Here is a 23587-nt window from a genome sequence, read left to right as displayed (position 1 = left end):
ACTGAGATACCATGCCACAGTGAAGCATGAATACCCCACTCAGACACATTATACTGACTCCGAGCCAACCAGTCCTTGTTGTACCCGTTAATGCCGAGCGCCAGGCAGGGACCAACAAGTACCATATTTTAACGTCTTTTGGTATGACGCAGTTGGGGATCGAACCCGCGACCTTCCGCTCTCTGGCCGGACGCTCTAACCACTACACCACGGAGGCGGTCTCTGATGAAGTAAAGACATGTACTAACAACTGATATGTCCATCTAAATCACAGACAATGTCATCACGAGTTTTCAGAACCATTGATAACATTGCATCAAACTTTACCACAAGAGAAAATGTGGTTATGCTGGTTTGGGTACCTCATAGGTGACCCTTGCTGCTCCACTAGGAAGAGTGTCAACATTTATCAAGTTACAGGTTAAAACTGAGGTCAGTGTAACTCATGTTATTTGGCGGTTTACAGTGAAATGTATGGATTAAACAATGGCATTGAAGAAAATGTCATTGTAAAGCAGGTGTATGGTACTGAGTGGGTCGGTGAGTGGGTAAGTGAAGGAGTGAGTGGGTTAGAGAGAGTGGAGTGAGTGGAGACTGTGAGTGCATGAGTGAGTGAGGTGAGGTGAGGTGAAATTGGGTTTAACGTTGCGCTGTAGAATATTTCGCTCATATGACGACGTGGATGCGTGTGTATGTATATGTGCGGCTGCTTGTACTAGCCCAGACTGAAGCTGGTTTTATAGTGCTAGCCCACTGAGATACCATGCCGCAGTGAAGCATGAATACCCCACTCAGACACATCATAATGACTCTGAGCCGACCAGTCCTTGTTGTACCCATTAATGCCGTGCTCCAGGCAGGGACCAACAAGCACCATATTTTAACGTCTTTTGGTATGACCCTTCTGCTCTCAGGGCAGACGCTCTAACCACAGGCAGTCGAGTGAGTGAGTGAGTGAGTGAGTGAGTGAGTGAGTGAGTGAGTGAGTGAGTGAGTGAGTGAGTGAGTGAGTGAGTGAGTGAGTGAGTGAGTGAGTGAGTGAGTTTAGTTTTACGCCGCTGCTGGTAATATTCCAGCAATATCATGGTGGGGGACACCAGAAATGGGCTTAACACATTGTGCACATGTCGGAATCGAACCCTGGTCTTCGGCACGATGAGCGAATACCTTACCCACTAAGCTACCCCACCGCCCCTGTATGGGAGTGAGTTAGGTTTTGCGCTGCTTTTAGCAATATTCTAGCAATATCACGGTGGGGAACATTACGGCGCCTGTATGATATTGCCACACCAAGCATTATATTAAGTCTAAAACAGAGACAAAGATCTGTGACAGTATACATACACTTCCCCCTGCTCTGGTTGAACTCCTCACAGCAGTAGCGACAGTGTTGCATATATCAAGCTGAAAAGAAACCACAATAACTTCAAAATCAATCATCAATGATCATAATATCCTGACATACAACTAAGTTGGTTGGTTTGTTGTTTAATGTTGCTTTCAACAACATTCCAGGTATATGGCAGTGGCCTGTAAACAACCAAGTCTGGACCAACCAATCCAGTGATCTATAGCATGAGCATTGATCTTCACACTTGGGATATGATGACATGTGTCATGAGGCGGTGGAAGGTTAACAGTCACCAGACTTATATCAGTGAGTGAGTGAGTGAGTTTAGTTTTACGCCGCACTCGGCAATATTCCAGCTACATGGTGGCGGTCTGTAAATAATTGAGTCTGGACCAGACAATCCAGTGATATACAGCATGAGCATCGATCTGCACAATGGGGAACCGATGACATGTGTCGACCAAGTCAGCGAGCCTGACCCGATCCCGTAAGTCGCCTATTACGACAAGCATGGGTTACTGAAGCTCAATTCTAACCCGGACCTTCACAAGTCCTGGGGATTGAACTATCAAATTTAGACTCCTGGCAGGTATCACAGAGTGGGACACCAGAAATGGGCTTCACATTTTGTTCCCATGTGGGTTCTTCGGTGTGACGAGCGAATGCTTTAACCACTAGGCTACCCTGCCGCCCCTGACCTGTTCATGGGATCATGGAGGTGGTCAATAGGTCCTTAGGGTGGTGGGGTAGCCGTGTGGTCAAAGTGTTTGCTTGTTACGCCAAAGACCCGCTGTAACAGGCCAGAGTATACCTCTGTCCCAGACTAAGTATACCCTGGGTAAAACTGGGCAAGCCCAGACTATACCCCATGTATAATCTGGGCTAGCCTAATTTATACCCCGAGGTATATTCTGGACAAGGCCATGGAGCGCCCGCCCGCCCGGTTCGGGAAATGTTCGTCATTAATGTCATTTCTCATTTCATGTTTGATCTGTTAAATTCTTGTCCAAATGTTTTGTTTGATTTTTTAAACTTATATCTTTTCTCTCTAAAAGTCAAGCAAACTAATTTGTGTGTGCACTTTGTCACAAAAAGAAGGTAGGTATAAAATAATTCCACAAACACCTTGATGATATATCAGCAAGGCTGGGTTACGCAAAGTCGAAAATGTCACATGGCAGAGAGGTACTCAACAAATACTTCATAAATTTTGTATCGCAAAGTAAATTCGAACAAACCTGTAGAGGTTTCTGATTCTTTGAAGAAAGTCCTCCTTGGGGTACATATAAGCATTAAAATGACCATTTCAAAACAGCTGTAACAATATTTTAATAAAAAATATTTACAAAACAAAAAACTTGTTTTTGTCTTGTGAGACCACCCCTACAGGGCCCCTCAGGGCCCCCTACAGCCAAGAGCAGGTAACTCTCGCTATCTACATCGTACCTCACTTTTCATGCTGAAAACAGAATGTGGGGAGGCGGGTGGCCGTGCCCCAAGGAGGACTTTCTTCAAAGAATCAGAAACCTCTACAGGTTTGCGCGATTCTTTTTCAGAAGAAGTCCTCCTTGGGGTACATATAAACATAAGACAGACTCCCATAGATAGTAAGTCGGAAGTGGCATTCTGCCTGACAAAACTAAACCCATTCTCCAATGGAATCTACCAAGAATCTACCTGGGTAAGCAAAACAGGGCAGGGAATAGAAATGTCAAGCTCATACGCTGATTGGCTTAGAAGCGTATCAATCAACCCTACCTCCCAACCAACTATTTGGAAGAGAATGGGGGACCCACCAGCAAAGTTACAATTCATGAATGAAAATACCTACATATGAATTCCTTCTAACGCCCATACGTAAAGAAAGGAAACATACTTATCACTCATCTTTGTAGGGACAAGGAAAGATTAATGAGAATGAACACACGCACATCCTTCCTGAGAAACGATAGCATGAAAAGTGAGGTACAAAGTAGACAGCGAGAGTTACCTGCTCTTGGCTGTAGGGGTGGTGTCACAAGACAAAAACAAGTTTTTTGTTTTGTAAATATTTTTTATTAAAATATTGTTACAACTGTCATAGGAGTTTAAAATGGACAGTTAAATGCTTACATGTACCCAAAGGAGGACTTCTTCAGATAAAGAATAAATAAAATGCACCTACAAATACCTTTAAATGACACCGAGACCATTGCCGGGGGTCACACACTCGTATTGAGTGAATTGTCAACAATTTTTTAGGGGAAAAGTCGGACACTTTAACCACTAGACTACCCCACCGCCCCACGTCAGCAATGAGTACCTCAAACCAACTGTGAGTGAAAGTTGTGAATGCTGCAGTTCTAATAAGCAGGACAACAATCTACTCCATTGGTACACACAATGACTGACTGAGTTTGGTTTTACACCGCTTTTAGCAATATTAGTAAAATCTAAATATTTTTTATATTTGTATACTTATCCTGCACTACTTACTTCCTGCACTTATTGCTTACGGCTCGAAAAGCGTGGCTTGCCAGACGATGTCAAAAAGACGTAGAACTGCAATCACTTCCTGGTCTCGGCTGCTTACTCGTCTGCGCATGCGTCACCGGAAGGTGACGTCAGCCACCTCAGATTATTGCTTAGAAATCCCACAGATGGCAAAACTAAGCGGGGAGGTAGCTGATAGCACAGGGTGGGCCCTTATCATAAGTAGTGCAGGATAAGTATACAAATATAAAAAATATTTAGATTTTACTAAATTTTTAACTAATCCTGCACTACTTACTTCCTGCACTTTATCCGACAGGCTGGAAGGTGGGCGTGTCATCTGAGGGATCGCCGCAGCACGTAATAGCAGCCAGCTCAATCCGTAATCCCGTGCTCGGGAAGCGTTGATAACGCGCCTATAACAGAGAGCGAATTAGCGAGGGACGATCAAGTAGCGGTAATTCGCAAATAAGACTGCGTCTTAAATGAAAAGAACCCACTAATTTTAAAGCTGGCGAAGCTTAAGGAATGCAGCAAAAAGCATGGACTTGAAAAAACAAGGATAACTCCTTAACTGACATACCTAGTTGTTTGTGAAGAAAAACAACTCATTCCCCACATGGTGGTCCGTGGAAGGAAACACAAGGCAGGAGGGTCACTTTCTTCGGGGAATGGCGAGTTGCTGAGCAACCACCAATGGTCGAAGCTGTGGACATCATTGCGTCCTTGACAGCCATGTCGCGCAAGTAATGACTGGCAAACACTGTGTCCGACCGCCAAAAACAACCTTGCATAATGGATGACACAGTGCAATTACTGTGAAGTGCCATAGTCGAAGCAAGTGCTCGAATCTCGTGGGGATGAGAGGACGTAGGAGGGTCCAGCCCAGCCGCTTTATATGCCTGAAGAATGGTTGTTCTTAACCATAAGGCAATAGTGTTTTTTTGCTGACATCTGACTGCGACGCCGGGACAGTGGAAGAAATAAACGTTTCCTTGTACCCACGAACGCTTTGGTGCGATCAATGTAAGTTTTGAGCGCATCGAATCGGACATAACAGTAATTCCGCATCGTCTTCAGAGCCAACAATAGATGATAATGGCGGGATGGAAAACTGGCGATCAGGTTGTCCTGGTAGTTGGTTTTAGCGATGAAATCCCAACACATACCTAAGTGCACAGAACCATGACGACGACGCTCAAACTTGATCCTAGTCATGTCAAAGCGTGAACCTCACTCACTCTAGCCGCAGTCGCTAATGACAACAGAAATGCCGTCTTCCTGGATAAATCAGCGAGGGAAGCGTTATCAAGAGGTTCATAACGGTGCACCACGGAGATGGTCTAAAACAGTGTTGAGATTCCATGCCGGGCGATCTAAACTTCAACTTCTGGTCTTCAAGTCGGAATGAGCGAAGCATGGCCTGTAATTCTGGATTTTGGAAATCCTTCTGTCAGTGGGAATCGCTAAAACAGAGCTAATTGCCGCCAAATACGTGGCAATGGTGCCTCCCTTCAGACGCCTGGACGCTCGGAGATAAAGTAAGAAATCTGCTATGAACTGAGGAGACACAGTCAGCGGATCCTGCTTCTTGGTAACACAAAAAGCGTTCAACGCGACTGCCACTTGTCGTCATACAAATGTCTAGTAGAAGTTCTGTGCGCCGTCGCAATGGCTTTGGCTGCTCTAGCCGAAAACCCTTAGCACTCAGTGCTTTCTGCAAATGGTCCATGCGTGCAGATTGAATCGGTCTGGAGCGGATGCGGAAGATGGCTGTGAGGTGCACTAGAACGTTCCTCCGTGGGTAGAGGGAAGGGATCTCCTACCACTAGACTTTGTAGAACGGGAAACCAGTTCCTGGCTGGCCACCAAAGGCGCGACCAAAATTAGTCGTAAGCAAGTTGTCTCCTTTGACTTTTGCGAGAACTTTGGGTAATAGAACTGGTGGCGGAACGCATACGGCGTGAAGTCCCTCCCATGATAGGCTGAGAGCATCCACCGCCCAAGCCGCTGGATCTGGGACTGGGGACACATACACTGGCAGTTGATGGTTTTGGCTGGTGGCAAACAGATCTATGTTTGGATAACCCAGTGCGTGACTTAAAAGAGTGAAGGCCTCCTTGTGTAGCATCCACTCCGTGGGAGCAACTCTGTCGGGTCTCGAGAGAGCGTCTGCTAGTATATTGCGGCACCCCGGAATATGCCGAACTCTCAACAGAATGTGGAGATCGTCGACCAGTTGAAAGAGCCGAAATGTCTGATCGAGGAGAAACTGTGAGTGTGTCGACCCTTGCCTTCGTATGTACCATACGACCGTGGTGTTGTCTGTAGCCACTAGAAGACAAGTTCCTCGTAGTCGATGTGCCCAATGATGAATAGCGAGGATCACGGCCTCCAACTCCAGACTGTTTATATGCCAGTTGATGTGTTGACCCGACCACAGGCGGAGGCTGTCTGGTCGCGGTAAGTGAGCGCTCCCAACCCTGCAGGGAGGCGTCCACGAACAGTTGGCAATCCGGAGGCTGCTCTGTCAAAGAGACTCCCTAAGACGCTCAATGGGCGAGTCCACCAAAGAAGATAGTGATGTAACTGAGGTGGAAGGCAAAACCGTTGATGAACGTCTGCCCAGACGAATGTATGGTTGAAGAAACCGCTGCAGAGGACGAAGTTGAAGACGCCTCTGCTGGTAAGATCCTGCGCCGGCGTCAACAATCCCAGAAGTGACTGCCACTCTCTGAGGGACAGAGGTTGGGAGAGTGCACGCGTGGAATCAGAGACTGAATCTTGTCCCACCTGTCCAGGGAATCTGAACTAGGTTCTTGTCCGTCTGGAAATGGCCTCCGATGAACGTCAGAGTGTGAGTCGGAACAAGCTCCGATTTGTCCAAGTTGACCAGCCACCCTAGTTGGCGCAACAGACTAAGGGTGAAATCCCGTTGTTGTATAAGAAGTAGACGGTCTAACAGGTGCATAAGGCAATCGTCCAGGCAATCGGTCGAAATTGATGCCCCTCAAATGTAGATACCGGAAATAGGAGTTGTGATGCGTGTGAACAACCACGGGTCCGTTGAAATTCCAAATGGGAGGACAGCCCATTGGAAATGTTGATTGTTGAAAATAAAGCGCGCAGGTACTTCCTGTCGCTGGGGCGTATGGAACATGGAGGTATGCATCCTGTAGGTCCAGGCTGATGAGAAAGTCGTTGGCGCATACCATAGATTTGAGGTATTCGAGGGCGTCATTCGAGAAGCGGAGGGCGTTCCAGGAAAGTCTCGTTGAAATAGGACAGATTGTGAATCATCCTCATTTTCGCGGACCCTTTCTTCGACACTAAGAATATTGGAGAATAAAACCCTGGTGTTATGATGGGATACGGGAGGAGTTCGATGGCTCTTTTCTCCAACAAAATCGCTATGTTCTCCGCTAGAAGGTTGTGTTGAACCTGAGAGTGATTGTGCGGGCGGGAACATTGTCAGAGGTGGATCGGAGGAGGAGGAGCCGAAACCCCTGCCTCAATATATCGGTGGCGTATGGATCCTCTAGGATGGACCAATTTTCCCAAAAGATCCTATTCTCCCACCTACCGGTGTAGGATAAACTGGGACGACTGGAGGTGGGAGTGTCCAGTCGCGGCGTGTCCCTCACTTCACTTGCCCCTACGCCCGCCGCCTGGGGCGGAGCACGGCGACGTTGATATCCACCCTTGTCTGATCTAGGCTTGGCACCACGTCCCCGCCACGCGAGGCGGCGCTGAGTTTCTGGCTTACGCCGAACAGGCGGTCGCCGAGGCTGGTAGGTGTTGGATGGCGTGGAGGCAGGGCGTTGTCCCTTTGAAACGCTTTCAAGGCAGTCTCCCCTTTGGCAAAATCACACCTGCCGATAAACATCATGAATGGCATCGTTAAACAGTGACGACGATGACCAGGGTTGGTGGAATAATTTCCGCTGAAATTCGAATCCCATGAAGAAAGGAGAGGAAGCCTTGCCCGACGACAGTGCGACGCAGCGTTGGCAAGCGCCGACCTAAGGTGTTCCACGAGGTCAGTGATCACTTTACCCTGCCATAGCATCATAGTTGTAAGATGATCCAGTCGATCGGATTTATTTCCTTAAGATCCTGAGTGATGGCATCAGTCGCTGACGCCAATGCCGATATAGAGGCGGAGCATACGCTTTAAGCTCTAAGTCCAAAGCAGCGACCCTTGTATCCTGAACTTTATAGGAGGACACAGAGGAAGAACCTGTCACACGTTTCATTTCCTCATCCACCTTAGTCACTGTCTGGGCAAAGTCCAAGCCATGAATAGGATAGTCATCACGACGCACTCTAGGCGCTTTAATAGTTGGGTTGAGAGACATTCCCGCCGAAATCTTCATCAAGGGTAGAGAGAATCTCTCTGACCGCCTCATGTGCTGGTAACATTAAGGAAGGTGAGTCCCAAATAGTAAGTGACTTTGCAACATCAGGGCCTGGTGAAGGGACTGAGGCTATTAAACGATCAGCAATCCAGTCAAAACGCGTGATCAAAGCCAAGGTGATTAGAGCCCGTGTCTTCCTCTCATAGTCTGGGGCAAAGTCCCTCTCAGAGGACGGTGAGCGAAGCGGCAAAGGGAACGGCTACGTGCAGGCGACGCCTTAGCAGAAGGCGCTTACTACGAGGTCTCGACCTATGTTCGCCTGCCGAAGGCGTGGGCCTAGCGGAGGCGTTAAGCGTAGGCACAGGAGCAGACAAAGTTGACAAGATAGGCACCGATGCTGGAGGGCAGAAGCGAAATCGTCGGAGGTGGCAAAGGTGGCAAAGGCTGGAGGCCCAGAGGGAAAGAGCGCCGATGTAGCTGGTGGCATAAGCGGCATAGGCGCTGATGTACCGGCTTGACCTGATAGTAAAGTCAAGAGAGTGCTGGCGTGGATACATCAAACTGCTGGTGGCCATTATGGCGTTTGCATCATAGACGCCTGAGGCATTTGAAACCCGTATGTGGTTGATCGCGATAAGGCGTCTGCCCGGGAACACTGGCTGGGGGTCTGATACGGCGCAAACTGCTGGCCCATCGGTCGTTGTGGAGATGACATCGGCAACAGCGGAGGAGGTGAGGGAGTGCCAGCGCCCGAAGCGCCGCCGATCCAAGCCGACGAAGCTGCAAAGCGCCCGGCGTAAACGCTGTAACACCCGGCGACATAAGCGGCGAAGACATAATCTGAATGCTGGTGACAGGCGCATTCGTTGACACAGTTGACGCCGCAGTAACACTTGGCGTGACGCGTGAGTGGTCGTCAAGACCGGTGTCGAAGTAGTAGACATACTCTTCCGTCTCTGTTGTCCCAGGCTTCTTAACAACCTGTAGATAAGCGGAGAAACTCTTGGGTGATAGCACAGCGCAGCTGGCACATTTATGGCCAGAGGTACATTGAGTAGTACATTTCAAACATCGGGGATGAGGGTCTTTCTGAGACTTCCCACCCGACAATGTATACAACTGGGCTGTACATAGATCTGCAATGAAGCAGAAAACCCAGTAAGCGCGACATACCAAGTAATGAATATAACAGCAAAGTTGAGAACAAAAGTCTCAAAATAACTGAAAGTTTAAGAGACCATAATACAGGCACAATAAATATACCACTATTATATGGTATAGTATATAAGCCTGAACCAAATGAAAACACAACGGCGTTATCAAATACGGCAAAGTGTTTTAATGGCGAAGTGAAAGTGTGATGACGGGACCGTGTATAAACGAGCGACATCACTACACAGAACTACTGAATGACAAAAAGAAAGTGAAAGATAATACCTACACTTCTCAGAGGGGTACAAAAACAAATATACACAAAGTCAGTCTTTATTAATGCTTCACAAAATATAATCCCGTGGGATACAAGTTGAGCTGGCAAACAACCGCCTCCTAGGCGCAATGCGAAAAGCAATAATCTGAGGTGGCTGGCGTCACCTTCGATTGTGCGCATGACGCAGTAAGCAGCCGAGACCAGGAAGTGATTGCAGTTCTACGTCTTTTTGACATCGTCTGGCAAGCCACGCTTTTCGAGCCGTAAGCAATAAGTGCAGGAAGTAAGTAGTGCAGGATTAGTTAAAAATTTCCAACATCACGGCGAGGGACACCAGAAATGGGCTTCACACATTGCACCAATGTGGGGATTTGAACGTGACGAGCCAAAGCTTTAACCACTAGGCTACCCCACCGCCCTACACACAATGAACACCCAGTCAGATAACCATGGTTACGTAGTGAAACCACTGATGATCTCATGCTTCAACAAGGGCCTGAGGCCACAACATTTCAACAAGTAGCCACTTTGTTCATGAAGCCTTACTCACCGTTTTCTGTACAATGCTTGTTCCATACCCCTCGATCTCCTCATCCTTGGATGCTGACGGCTGGTTAGCTGCTGTCGGTTTCACCATGTTCACTATAGTGTTTGCCATGGCAACTGTCACTGATGCATAGAGGCAGCTCAAGGTTGCTGTGACAATTTTCTCCAGGCGTTTCGGGGTCAGAGGCTCAAGAGCAGGGAGGGAGAAAGCACGCCATACAATGGAAATATCGCTCAGCAGTGCCTGATAGCTGCAAAAATCAGAAATGCATGTTTTGGGTATGAATATGATGGTTGGTCGGTGTTCAACGCTGTACTGTGGTCTGTGAATAATTGAGTCTGGACCAGACAATCCAGTGATAAACAGCATGAGCATTGATTTACATAATTGGGATACAATGGCACGTCTCAACCAAGTCTGCAAGCCTATGAACTATAATCAGGATAAGTAAAGGTTAATACTAACATGTTTTCTTAAATGTTTTATTTATAACATTAGCATGATTAGGGTACCCCTGAAGATCCTTCTTTATTTGACCACTATTTACCATCTAGAACACCCTGCCAAAGGGATACTGTAAGGTGACACTCGACATTTTAAAACACACACACACGCACGCACACACACAAAAAACAAAAACAAAAAAAAAAAAAAAAAACAAACCCACTCTCAAGAATTAATAATGGGACTTCCATTGATAGTTTTTCATTTCTACCATCCGTTAATTGCTATCAGAGACTCAACAATTACAATTCATTGATAGTTTGATGCATCATTACAGCCCTAGTCACCACAGGTCTTTCTTTTTTTTGATTATGAAACCACTCTTACGGTACCATTTTAGATGTGGACCACAAACTAACAACAACCTACCTATTCCTTGTTGTGAGAGCCTCAGACAAAGTTCCTGGCATCAGGAACGTTTTCCCTGCAACAGCGTCCTTGTATCGCTGGATATATTTTCCAAGAAACGTCAGTTGGAAGCAACAGTCCACCAACACATTGGCTCCATTCAGCTGGAGCAAGTGAGCTGTGTTCTTCTTGGCAAACAAGCTTGTCATTTCTTCTGTGGAATCGGCAACATGGATCACAGTGTTGTTGCCATCATTGTTCATAGCTTCTGTCGGGGTGCTTGTCTTTGGTACACCGCCGCCACCCATTTCATCAAAGACCGAGGTCAACTGGTCAAACAAGTTGTTTCCAGTGTCCAGGCGTGGTCTTTTCACTTCTTTGGGTTTTATCTCCTCTTGTTCTGTAAAACATTTCATGTTTAAATGATCATTTGTCCTTGAATTCATGGACACGTTAGCTCATAATTAATAAAGTGAATGAGTGAGTTGAGTTTTTTTGTCACTTTTAGCAGACACCGGGGACACCAGAAATGGGCTTCACACATTGTACAGGGGAATCGAACTCGGGTCTTTGGCCTGACGAATGAACCCTGGGCTATCCCACCAGCCCTAATAATTGATACAAGATTACTCTGAAAGTTGTATTAGAATAAAAGGAGTACATTGTAATTTACACTACTGTCTGTTATAAGAGTATGAGCATCTTTTGAATGGATACCTTCTTTTTGTCGTAAAAGTGAATGTTTGATTAAATCAAAAACTAAATCCATTTTTTCTTAATCAGGGACTGAAGAGTTCAGTCAGGGTCTGCAACTCTTAACATAGTCTTGCAATTCTTATTATTTTGAAAAACTGGCATAAATGTTATCGATACATAATTTGATGATGACTGACTTGGTCACAAGAGAAAAAGGTTGATTTATCCAGCTGTAGACACAACTGACTCAGCCTCCTTTCTGTCTGACCCAGTGAGTGAGTGAGTGTGGTTTTATGCCGCTTTTAGCAATATTCCAGCAACATCATGGCAGGGGACACCAGAAATGGGCTTCACACTTTTTTGTACCCATGTGGGGATAATTTGATGATGAAAGTTGTCAGCAAAAATACAGACATTCCACCTACTGGTTTAAGTTGTACCTCATCAAAGAATCATTACCATTCCTTCCTGAATATTACTAGTTATTATCCATAAGGTGAAACATAACCAGTGTCATAAATATCATATGTGCACATATTACTTTTGCCCAGCAACCATTGTTTCTGTGTTTTGTCGTCTGTGATGTCATTAAACAATTGAACGTGATGTCAATGAACTGGGCAGTCACACTTGCTTACTGTGTTTTTTAATGCACAAATGCACATGAATAAAATGGATAATAAAGAAATTATTACACTTGCAAGTGTGCTACACGACTTGCTCATGTAATTAATCTCTATTTATAGAACACTAGGTTATGGACCATGGCAATGCAACAATAGTTTCATCAATCAGTGTTCGCTACTTAGGCAGTTTCAGCAGCATGGAGATTTGTGACTATTTTCACTACTCAACGTTTGCTAAGGAGCAGCCACCATCCTAGGTAAGGTGTTCCTTAGGAAGTGTTGAGTATCATATCTGAGACAAGGCTCTGTGCAAATGATTTGACATTTATCAACTGTGTCCAGCAAAGTCTGACTTCCATGCTTAATTTTGAACACTGTCTCTCACTACAAACTCTATCACTTCTATCACTGCAATCCTGTGTTGTGGCAAATATTGAACAGCATTTTTAAAGAAAGGACATATGCTTAATGTTTTAACATTTATCAACTGCATCCTGTCAAGCCTGATTTTCAGGCTTAATTTTGAACTCTTTTCATCATTTTATACCCCATCATTATGAACCTCCACTCACTGTGGAACTGTCTCAACCCCACCCGTCAGCAAATGTCAAGCAGCATTTGAAACAAGGGTCTGCATTTAATGATTTTAACATTTATCAATCGCATCTTGTCAAGTCTGACTTTCAGGCTTACTTTTGAACACTTTCTATCATTATGCCCTGTCACTGTGAAATAATCTCATCCCCATCTCTTGGCAAATATTGAGCAGTATTTTTGAAACAAGGGTCTGTGCTTAATGTTTTAACATTTATCAACTGCATCCTGTCAAGCCTTATTTCTATGCCTAATGTGGAACACTGTCCCTCATTACATCCCATGTCAGTGCTAACCTAAACACACACACATCCCCCCTCTCCCATTCCTTTATCATTGTGTCTCTCAATCCTTGAGTTTCAAGCATTCACACTTTCTCTAATAACATCCCCCATCAATGCCAACCTGTGTCGTCCTCATCTGTGATGTATGGGGGTCGAGTGGCAGACTTCAACATTGAAGCAAACGTCACCACATCAGCCTTAGGTAGACATCCTCCTCCATTGCACAGCCCCTTGATCAAGATCATCAAGTATTTCTGTAAATGAAAGAAAAAGACATAAGTTTCCAATAACCTCAAGCATATACAATCAAGTGTGTTTTGTGTAAATATAAAGGTAAAGTCAAACTGGTCAGTCGTACAGGCTAAGTTATTACATTCACAATTGTTTTGCAGTAAGAATATAGGTTTGGCAGGATAAAACAAAACATCTCATTCTTCCAAATTGACATTGTTTTGGGGTCAGAGTGAGTGAGTGAGTGAGTGAGTGAGTGAGTGAGTGAGTGAGTGAGTGAGTGAGTGAGTGAGTGAGTGAGTGAGTGAGTGAGTGAGTGAGTGAGTGAGTGAGTGAGTGAGTGAGTGAGTGAGTTTTAGTTTTACGCCGCTTTCAGCAACATTCTAGCAATATCACGACAGGTGACACCAGACATGGGCTTCACACATTGTACCCATATGGGAACTCGTACCCAGGTCTTCAGTGTGATGAGCGAACGCCCAACCACCGCTTTTTGTGGTCAGAAGATCTATATATTTTTAAACTACAGTGCAATGGAGCAAAAATCGATTTCCTCTTCCTTTTGTGGAATATCTTCTCCTAAACACACACCTGTGATATTGTGCAGCTCTCATTGTGGTTCTGTAGACGTAGCAGCATGAAGCGCAGCAGCACTCGACATGAATTGCTCGCCTGAATTAATGTTGACTTTGTCACTGAAAAATAAAGGACATTTTATACTACATGTAGATTTCACAACTCAACTTTTGATAAGGATATCAGAGTGGGTGAGTTAAGTTTTACGCCACCCTCAGCAATATTGCAGCTATTTGGCGGCAGTCTGTAAATAATTGAGTCTGGACCAGACACTTACGCAATTGGGAAATGATGACATGTGTCAACAAGTCAGCGAGTCTGACCACCTGATCCCGTTAGTCGTATCTTACTACAAGCATGGGTTACTGAAGATCAATTCTAACCCGGATCTTCACGGTTGATATTATAGTCTTTCTATGATCAGTGTTTGCCCTAAGCATAAATATTTAGGAGTCATCATGATTCCCTGGTGTCATGAGAGGGAGTCATGGACATATTTTGGGACTGGGACTCAACTTCGGTTTGGAACTTTCATCAATACATTAACTGTGATTGTTTAATAACTACAAAAAACAAGGTAATGCAGGTCAGGTATTTAATCCGCACTGAGCAGTTAGCTGGCAAACATAAAACTAAGTAGTTTAGAATATCTGAACTAAGGGCCCAGTAGAATTGCGTCAACAATGACACAAGCTTCTAAATTCACTGCGTATTTGAGATAATTTGTGCATCAAATACACAGGTTTTCAGCATCATGGCAAACACTGAATGAAGACCTATAAGATCCCCATATATTTATACATAAATCTTACAAGGCCAGCCCAAATTACCTGCATCACATATAAATCACGGCGGTGCCAAAATAATCTCAGTCTACTCAGCCAAACTTGTAAATTTTGTATTGTTGAACATGTGGAATTATTATCAATATATTTTAGTCTCATTTTATGGACTAGGAAATGTTCATCTACTGACCATGCTCACTGGAATCAGATTTCCCCTTCATAAAAACCTTCAGGCTCTGTTACCAAGGTTACATCTCATACAATGTATGAAAGTATTGGTGAATTCTGATTGCCAAAATTTGTGTGACATTTATTATTTTTAAGTAGTCAATACTTATTTACACACAGAATATTGCACACAATGTCTGGTGTGGTTTGTAAAGAGAGTAAGGTCAACATACAGTTACTGGAGCTTGCACTGATGAAGTGAGAGGAAAGAGCCACAAAGGAGGAGTAGAATGGCTCAAACTCATCATCATGTTCCAGGATGTCTTTTTCACTGAAATAAACACATACTAATAATAAGAATTCTTTGGAAAATGCATCATTATACATATGCAGAAAACAGAAATATATCAACAGTGTTCAAAACTAAGCATAAGTCTGCATCTGTTACTGTCCTTATCATGTGAATGCGGTTATACTATAGTGCTGGTTCTTCTCTCTGGATCCGGCATTATCTCACATCTCCAGAGAGTTCAGAACATAGCAGCCCCGCCTCATAACCCGCACTCGACTACATGAACGCATCACTCCAATTCTCAGAGAACTGCACTGGCTACCCATCAAACAGCGTATATCCTTCAAGATCCTGACTATCTGCTTTTCTGACCTCCACTGTGACACTGCTCAAGCCTATCTTAAGGACCTCGTCACTCCCTATCTCCCTGATCGCAGACTCCGCTCATCTGGTCAACTCCAGCTCTGTGTACCCTTTACGAGGACAAAGTTAGCTAGCCAGGCTTTTTCTGTTGTGGCTCCAACTTTGTGGAACAGCCTACCAACATATATTAAATCTGCGGACTCTGTCCAGTCATTCCGCCGTGACTTGAAAACCCATCTCTTCAACCAATAACTCTGATTATATAATTCTTTTTTTTAACCTTGTGAAGCACCACTGAGCAGCCACCGGTTGGAAATTAGGTGCTATACAAGTGCATTATTATTATTATTATAATTATTGCTCACAATATGCAGATCAGTAATCAATAAACAATAGATTGTAATTGTAAACCAAACCACAAATCTCCTTTGGCCAATATTGGGACACAATCATAACATCATGCAAACGAAACAGACACCTATTAATAAATACAGCAATCAAGACGATGGAGGATATTTCCTGTTGAGACATGCACACTAGTATTTTTTTATTCACATTGCAGTTTTATGAGTTTTAATATAACATATATAATAATCAGAAACCTACTTTCTAAAGCTTAATTTGATCATATGTTTCATTTGATATGAGCCCATCGATAATCACTGACAAGTGCGATTACACATATATTGTAATGTCTTAAAGAAGTTGTTTATCTATATCTATTATTTATGGAATCTCATTTTAACTAGAAGAGTTTGGGTCACAAAATACTGATAAAGTAACTAAAAGGATCTTCTTTTCTATTTCCTTTCCTCTAGATTTCAATATATACACAAGAACAAAAAACAACAACCCATTTGTATACAAGCTCTATGTGTGTCATTGACGTTAACATATGGTAATGCTGCAGGTAAGCCACACAGTTGAAATTAATAGATTTTCATGACGATAATTCCCGATGATACCATGATGTGTTTATTGTCATGAACACGTGGTAGATTGCTTCAGACAAGTGCTAATTTCTTTCCATGTGCACACTTTGTGCCCAGGCATTTTCCCAAATATATTCAACTGTGGTTCTCATCAGTGAACATGATTGTCAGCATCACACCATAGGCCTTATTTGTAATTCCGTCTACATTCCAATCAAGCCTCAGACTTACAGTCATTGGATATAAGCATTCATCACTGTGCTTAATTTCCATAGACTTACATGTTAACTTGGTGCAGCTAAAAAAATTGGGAGCACCTTTAGAATACAGCACCACAACTTCTTGTGAGGACGATTTCTGCCGTAGGTCACGTGTCATTAAGACAAGCAACCAGTTTGTGAGAACCCGTCGGACGCGAACCCGCGACCTTCGGATTGTTAGCTCGACAGCTAACCGACTGAGCTATGTCCACACTGTTGCACAATGTGCAAATTTATCGAGTCATTCCTGTGACGTCACGGAAATGAACGGAAAGAGTCGAATAGGTCACGGACAATTACGAAGGTTACGGGTAGACTTGGTGTCTCGTGATTTTATTCTACGGACAATTGCCGAATGGATCCGATGCCATTTGGCACACTCATCCCATTCCGTAATCTACAAATAAAGTGTGGCGTGGAATGAGCTGATATCCCTCAAACTAAAAAGGGTTGTTGACATGAGGCGTCAGACGTAGATTTCACGGTGCATGCATGAATGACGCGCTTTATATAAATCGATGATTTTGTGACAAGAAGTGATGTAGGGAACACTGTAAGGATAATGTGGATCGCACTAAGGAACGAGGGAGACATGAGCATGTGTAGTGACGGCACAAGGGTGAGTTAGCCTTCGAATCATTACTCTACAAAATTTATGTCACGTGTGAAAGAGGCGTGAGTGAAAATTCCAGGCCAATTTCCATTAGCCCAAAATTTCTACATTAAACCCTTTCATAGTGTACTTTCGACGTTTTCGGTTTCCCGTTTTTGTGTGAAAAAAAAGTATTAAAATGCAAAAGGGAAAAACAACAAATGGTACTCACGTATTACACCTGACATGTACCTACTATATTGGATTAGGTCCCTAACCCTAACCCCTCAGCCCTAACCTTACCCTAACCCTTTGAAATAATCCTAATAAATAGAATGCATTGACCGAACTGGCAGTATTAAAATGCAAAAGGGAAAAACAACAAATGGTACTCAAGTATTACACCTGACATGTACCTACTATATTGGATTAGGTCCCTAACCCTAAAGCCCTAACTACCCTAACCCTCAGCCCTAACGGCAGTATTAAAATGCAAAAGGGAAAACAACAAATAACTCCTTGAAATATATTGGAATAACCCTAATGCCCATTGACCCTTGAAATAATTCGAATAAAGGCATTGACCCGAACAAACATGACTGACGTGTCAGTGTAATGCATTATTACCGCTTTGAAAAATAAAATACTAATAAAAAACTTTTCTATGTAATGGTGCAAATTACTGAATGAAAAAAATATATGTATGTCAGTTCACATTGGTAAATAATTTAGACTTAATAGTTACTTAGAAACCGAGATATAAAATATATTTACATAATTAAATTAATTACATTGACCAAAATTGCGAATAATCGAATATATATAATATAGACCGGTGTAACGCATTCTCGCTAATTCTTAAAATACCAAAATACAATAATACCCAAAACATAACACCTCAGCACCCCATAATACAAATAAATATGAGCGTATTCGTGAAAAAAGAAAAATATTTCAAACTGGTGCTTGCAATAAATTGCGCATCCGCCGGTATACAACTACTGGAAACTCTCAACATCGTTGGGCTTATGCAATGACATAGCTAGTAGAGATGAAACACCAGCCAGTGGAGCTTATACGCACTCGCTGAGCTAGACAACCGTGTTGCCATGCAGGCGTCATAGGGCATTGTTTCGAGAACGTGCTTTCGAACAAAATCACATTACATTACGTAAAAGGGTATTATGACGTATTTTTAAAGTTTGTGGTGCTGTATTCTAAAGGTAGGCCAAAAATTTTCTTGAATTTATTTTTCGTTTGATCTTGTTCATATTTTGCACGTGTCATGAATCTGTAAAGACATAATTTCCCTTATATTTTCCATTCAGTATTTCAAGAATGACCACACTTTGATTGATGCGTGTCATGGTTTGACAATTTTTAACATGAAGGTCTATGGGGAAAGAATAGAGTCTAGTCAAAATGGCCACATGTCAAAATGGCCCTAAAACATCCAAGTCAAAATGGCCACAAAACAGTCAAAATGGCCACAAACCCCTAGTCAAAATGGCCACACACAATGTTGTATACATGCACACTCCGGCACAGCGATGACTTAACATAACATCACTGCCACAGGCTAATTTGCATATCACGTGACCAGACTTTTCTCTTGTTTGTAATCAAACGCGCATATTCATCAATAAGAAGAGACTGGACTCACGAAAAGCTTTTCGGGTTCTCTTCATAATGTTTTACATTGTTACATATATATTCTTCCACAACTGCGACAGTAAGGTCTATGACAGTACATATTTAGATATCAAACTGGCTGCATCGTTTGCTCTCCATCAGCTTCGATGACAGCACGTGGAGCCGTACAACCTATGTAAACAAAGGATCGCTTACGCAAATCGAAATAGTGATACATGTTTTAGGATATTTTCTCAATGAAACTAAACCATTCTATCAAAGATGTTTAATTAGTTGTGTAGACTCGTCAAAAATAAAAGAGTTGAGAAATATGTAAATTATATTGAATGGACGGTGCAAGATGTGACGAATCGTCACATTTTTCTGGCCTGTGGCAGAGATACTATGCTATGGCTTGCCGCATGGAACTCTGGGTAGGAGAGTGGTATACATGTTGCTCATGTAACTACAATATGCGGAAAATACTTGGGAACATTACATGGAAATTATGTATCTGTGACCAAGATGAATTCCTCACAACCTGCAAAATTTGACAACCAAATAAAAATATCTGAATTAGTGAAAATTATTACAGCTACACTAAAATAACATGCAAGTCAATGAGAATTTTGCCGACTGACGAATTTTAACTTGGTCTACTGTGATTTGTCTTTCAGTTTCACTCCGTCACACGGCGTCTGGTCTGAACAAAATTGATAAGTCTCGAATCTAAACAAGCTAGCATCTCCTGGTCTACATTTCACAAGGCCTATTATTACATAATGAAGTAACATAACAACAAAGCATTTGATTTCCTTATGTATCGAAAGTGAACTGGGGTAGGTGTAAACAACACGTCTGTTCGAATCAAAATCTGCCAAATCATCTGACGCAATTGATCATGAGTAAAAGCAAAGGTGTAACTGCCCAATTTTCTGGATGTACCTTTTTAGTATGCCTTTAGTCAAATCTGGTAGGTCATTTTTGTTAAATGAAGAGTATGACGCCGACAAAAGTGGCTTTATCGCCAACGAAAGCCCCTGTCCTGGGCTGGTCGCCATTTCGCTTTCTTTCTGCTACCGGAATTCGGTGAGTTATCTCCCTTGAATTATAATCTTAGCTTTCGGGATGTTCCGGTATTTTTCGGTTTCGATTAATAATGTTTAATTTTCCACCAGGCCAACGTGATCTGGCATCGGGCTGATATAAGTGTTGATGTGAGATCATATTTAAAAATAACCTCACTTTATTTCAATTGACTTTAAATGTGACAACAATGTGAGTGTATATATCGGTAGAAAAACAAATTCTGGAAGAAGAAGCTATTTCGAGCATTAATGAGTTCTAAAGCAAAGGCTAGTCAACAGAGCGTTGTGAATCATTACTCATAGCATGTTTCACAGATGATGCTCTGAAATTGTGTGAATTAACACGTTTTTACGCTAAATTGAACAGCGACAGAACAGATATACAAAGTAAGTTTAGTTTAGTTTTACACCGCTTTAAAGTAATATTTAAGCGATATCACGGCGGGCTTCACTCATTGTACCCATGTGGGGAATCGAACCTGGGTCTTCGGCGTGACTAGCGAACGATTTAACCACTGGGTTACCCCCACCGCCCCTGATATACAAAGAGAGCAACAATCTGTAAACACAGGAGCACCAACAAGTATAGGAAAAGCCAAAGAAGTCATCAATGTTCATCGAGAAAACCTAATTTTCTAAAACATCATCACATAATAAGCTATTGTTTGATATGACCCTTCTTTTCTGGGGAGTGGTCTGATGAAGGATACAAAAGGGTCAAAATTATCTTAGTGAGTGAGGTTAGTTTTACGCCGCTCTTAGCGATATTCTAGCAATATCACGGCGGGGCAAACCAGATATGGGCTAGACACCCAATACCTATGTGGGGAATCTAACACGGGTCTTTGGCGTGACAAGCGAACGCTTTAACCACTAGGTTACCCCAGCACATCTCAAACTCATCTTAACCAAGGTTGGTAGACAACATAATCAGTGCAATGTTATACTGTTCTATATATATCATTTACAGTGTGCGAAATAGCAACTGGCCCGCTAGCCCGTGGCTAGTAAAAATCCAGTCGGAAATCCACAGTCACTGACCCGAATGGCTGATGAATTTTCATGGGATCATTTTGTAAATATATCATTCTCTCTGACTTATAATAGATAATAAAAATGTTCATCATATTAGCAGCTTAATGATGAAACCCGTGTCTACATTCAAATGTCGGGCTAGTGAATTATTTTGTGGGCCAGTAACTTTCAGACATAGCTAGCCCGACTGGCTAGCCAAATTTGAAAACTATTTCGCACGCTGCATACATATGCTACGTAAGACTGCATAATTGTCACATGACAACGGATATGGAATTCTGTTTTTATTTGTTTGTTTAAAAATGCTAGTTTTATGTCGAACGGCAGTATTGTGCTGAGATGAAGGGTTTCAATCTGATCCTACATGCTTCATGTTTAACAAATGGCAGTTATAGAAGACAAGTTAATTGTGGTGGTGGCTAAGTAGGTTAGATAGCTGACTTCGAGTGCTGGTGATTTTGTGCTTCACTCTGGGAGAGTGGGTTTGAAACCTCATGGGACGAAACCCCCGAAAACTACTAGAATCTGTACTTTACTGGGAAAGCGTAATCTCAAATATAAATCTTGCATTTAAACACAGTTTGTAAATTGCATTGTGTATGTGAGTTATGAGTGACACTTTATTATGTTCTTATTTAAGATTATGATTTGATTTAAACATATTTTATTCATTGAAGAAAAGGATTGGGCACAAGTTATCCAACTTAATGACTCCCTCTCCCAATATTCACAACAATTATATTTACATGAGAAACAGAGAACATATACATGTGAAACAGAGAACATATGCATGAGAAACAGGGAACATATACATGAGAAACAGAGAACATATACATGAGAAACAGAGAACATATACATGAGAAACAGGAACATATACATGAGAAACAGAGCACATATACATGAGAAACAGGAACATATACATGAGAAACAGGAACATATACATGAGAAACAGGAACATATACATGAGAACACAGAACATATACATGAGAAACAGAGAACATATACATGAGAAACGGAATATATACATGAGAAACAGAGACATATACATGAGAAACATACATGAGAAACAGAGAACATACAGAGAAACAGAGAACATATACATGAGAAACAGAGAACATATACATGAGAAACAGGAACATATACATGAGAAAAGGAACATATACATGAGAAACAGAGAACATATACATGAGAAACAACAGAACACATACACGAGAAACAGAGAACATATACATATACATGAAACAGAGAACATACATGAGAAAACAGAACATACAGAAACAGAGAACATAACATGAACATATACATGAGAAACAGAGAACATATACATGAGAAACAGAAGAACATATACATGAGAAACAGAGAACATATACATGAGAAACAGAGAACATATACAGAGAACATACAGAGAAACAGGAACATATACATGATGAGAAAACAGAGAACATATACATGAGAAACAGAACATATACATGAGAAACAGAGAACATATACATGAGAAACAGAGAACATATACATGAGAAACAGAGAACATATACATGAGAAACAGAGAACATATACAGAGAACATATACATGAGAAACAGAGAACATATACATGAGAAACAGAACATATACATGATGAGAACAGAGAACACATACATGAGAACATATACATGAGAAACAGGAACATATACATGAGAAAAGAACATATACATGAGAAACAGAGAACATATACATGAGAAACAGAGAACATATACATGAGAAACAGAGAACATATACATGAGAAACAGAGAACATATACATGAGAAACAGAGAACATATACATGAGATATCTTGAGTTTGAGAATATAACAGATTAGGATGAACAGAGGAATCGTTTAGTTTGATTGATGTAACGATGGACATGTTTGAAGATATTCAGATTTCCTTCAGTTGAGAGGTCTGCATTGCCATATAAAATAAGACATATATCTAGAAAATATCCATTTTGTAAAATATCAGTTATGTTAGCTAACAAAGTTATTATTATTATTAGCCATTAGGCGACCACACCACCCCCACTGCCTGTGTTGGCCTGCTGTAAAGTACAGCGTTGATTATACAGCTACGTAAAGTTGGTTGGTAAGTTGTTTAAATCCACATTCAGCAATATTCCAGCTATATGGCGGTGGTCTGTAAATAATCGAGTTTGGACCAGACAATCCAGTGATCAGCAACATGAGCATCGATCTACGCAATCAGGATACGAAGACATGTTGCAACCAAGTCAGCGAGCCTGACTCGCCTCTTAGTCTCCTCTTAAGACATGCATTGGTTGCTCAAGACAAATTCTACCCTGGATATTCAAGGATGCAGCCTAGAGTGATCTAGGTGGAAGACGTTTACCACTTGTAGAAACCAACAAGAGTATAACGTTGACAAATCTCACAACGAAAACAGGAAAATCA

General features: G+C 42.3%; 1 protein-coding gene across 1 annotated transcript in view; it reads right to left on the bottom strand.

The window, feature by feature from the left end:
• Positions 1 to 20110, bottom strand: part of LOC124275905 (E3 ubiquitin-protein ligase UBR4-like) — a 171897-nt gene extending 151787 nt beyond the window's left edge. Inside the window, 7 exon segments of the mRNA XM_046711589.1 lie at positions 1345 to 1404; positions 10161 to 10407; positions 11031 to 11409; positions 13331 to 13463; positions 14032 to 14135; positions 15203 to 15300; positions 19986 to 20110. Coding sequence (XP_046567545.1) covers positions 1345 to 1404; positions 10161 to 10407; positions 11031 to 11409; positions 13331 to 13463; positions 14032 to 14135; positions 15203 to 15300; positions 19986 to 20101 — 1137 coding nt within the window. The 5' untranslated portion in view covers positions 20102 to 20110.
• Positions 20111 to 23587: the final 3477 nt, after the last annotated feature.

The sequence above is a fragment of the Haliotis rubra genome, unplaced genomic scaffold (genome assembly GCF_003918875.1).
Source record: "Haliotis rubra isolate DU_JTF1 unplaced genomic scaffold, ASM391887v1 Scf204, whole genome shotgun sequence".
Classification (NCBI taxonomy): domain Eukaryota; kingdom Metazoa; phylum Mollusca; class Gastropoda; order Lepetellida; family Haliotidae; genus Haliotis; species Haliotis rubra.
This window is presented reverse-complemented; position numbering and strand designations above follow the sequence as displayed.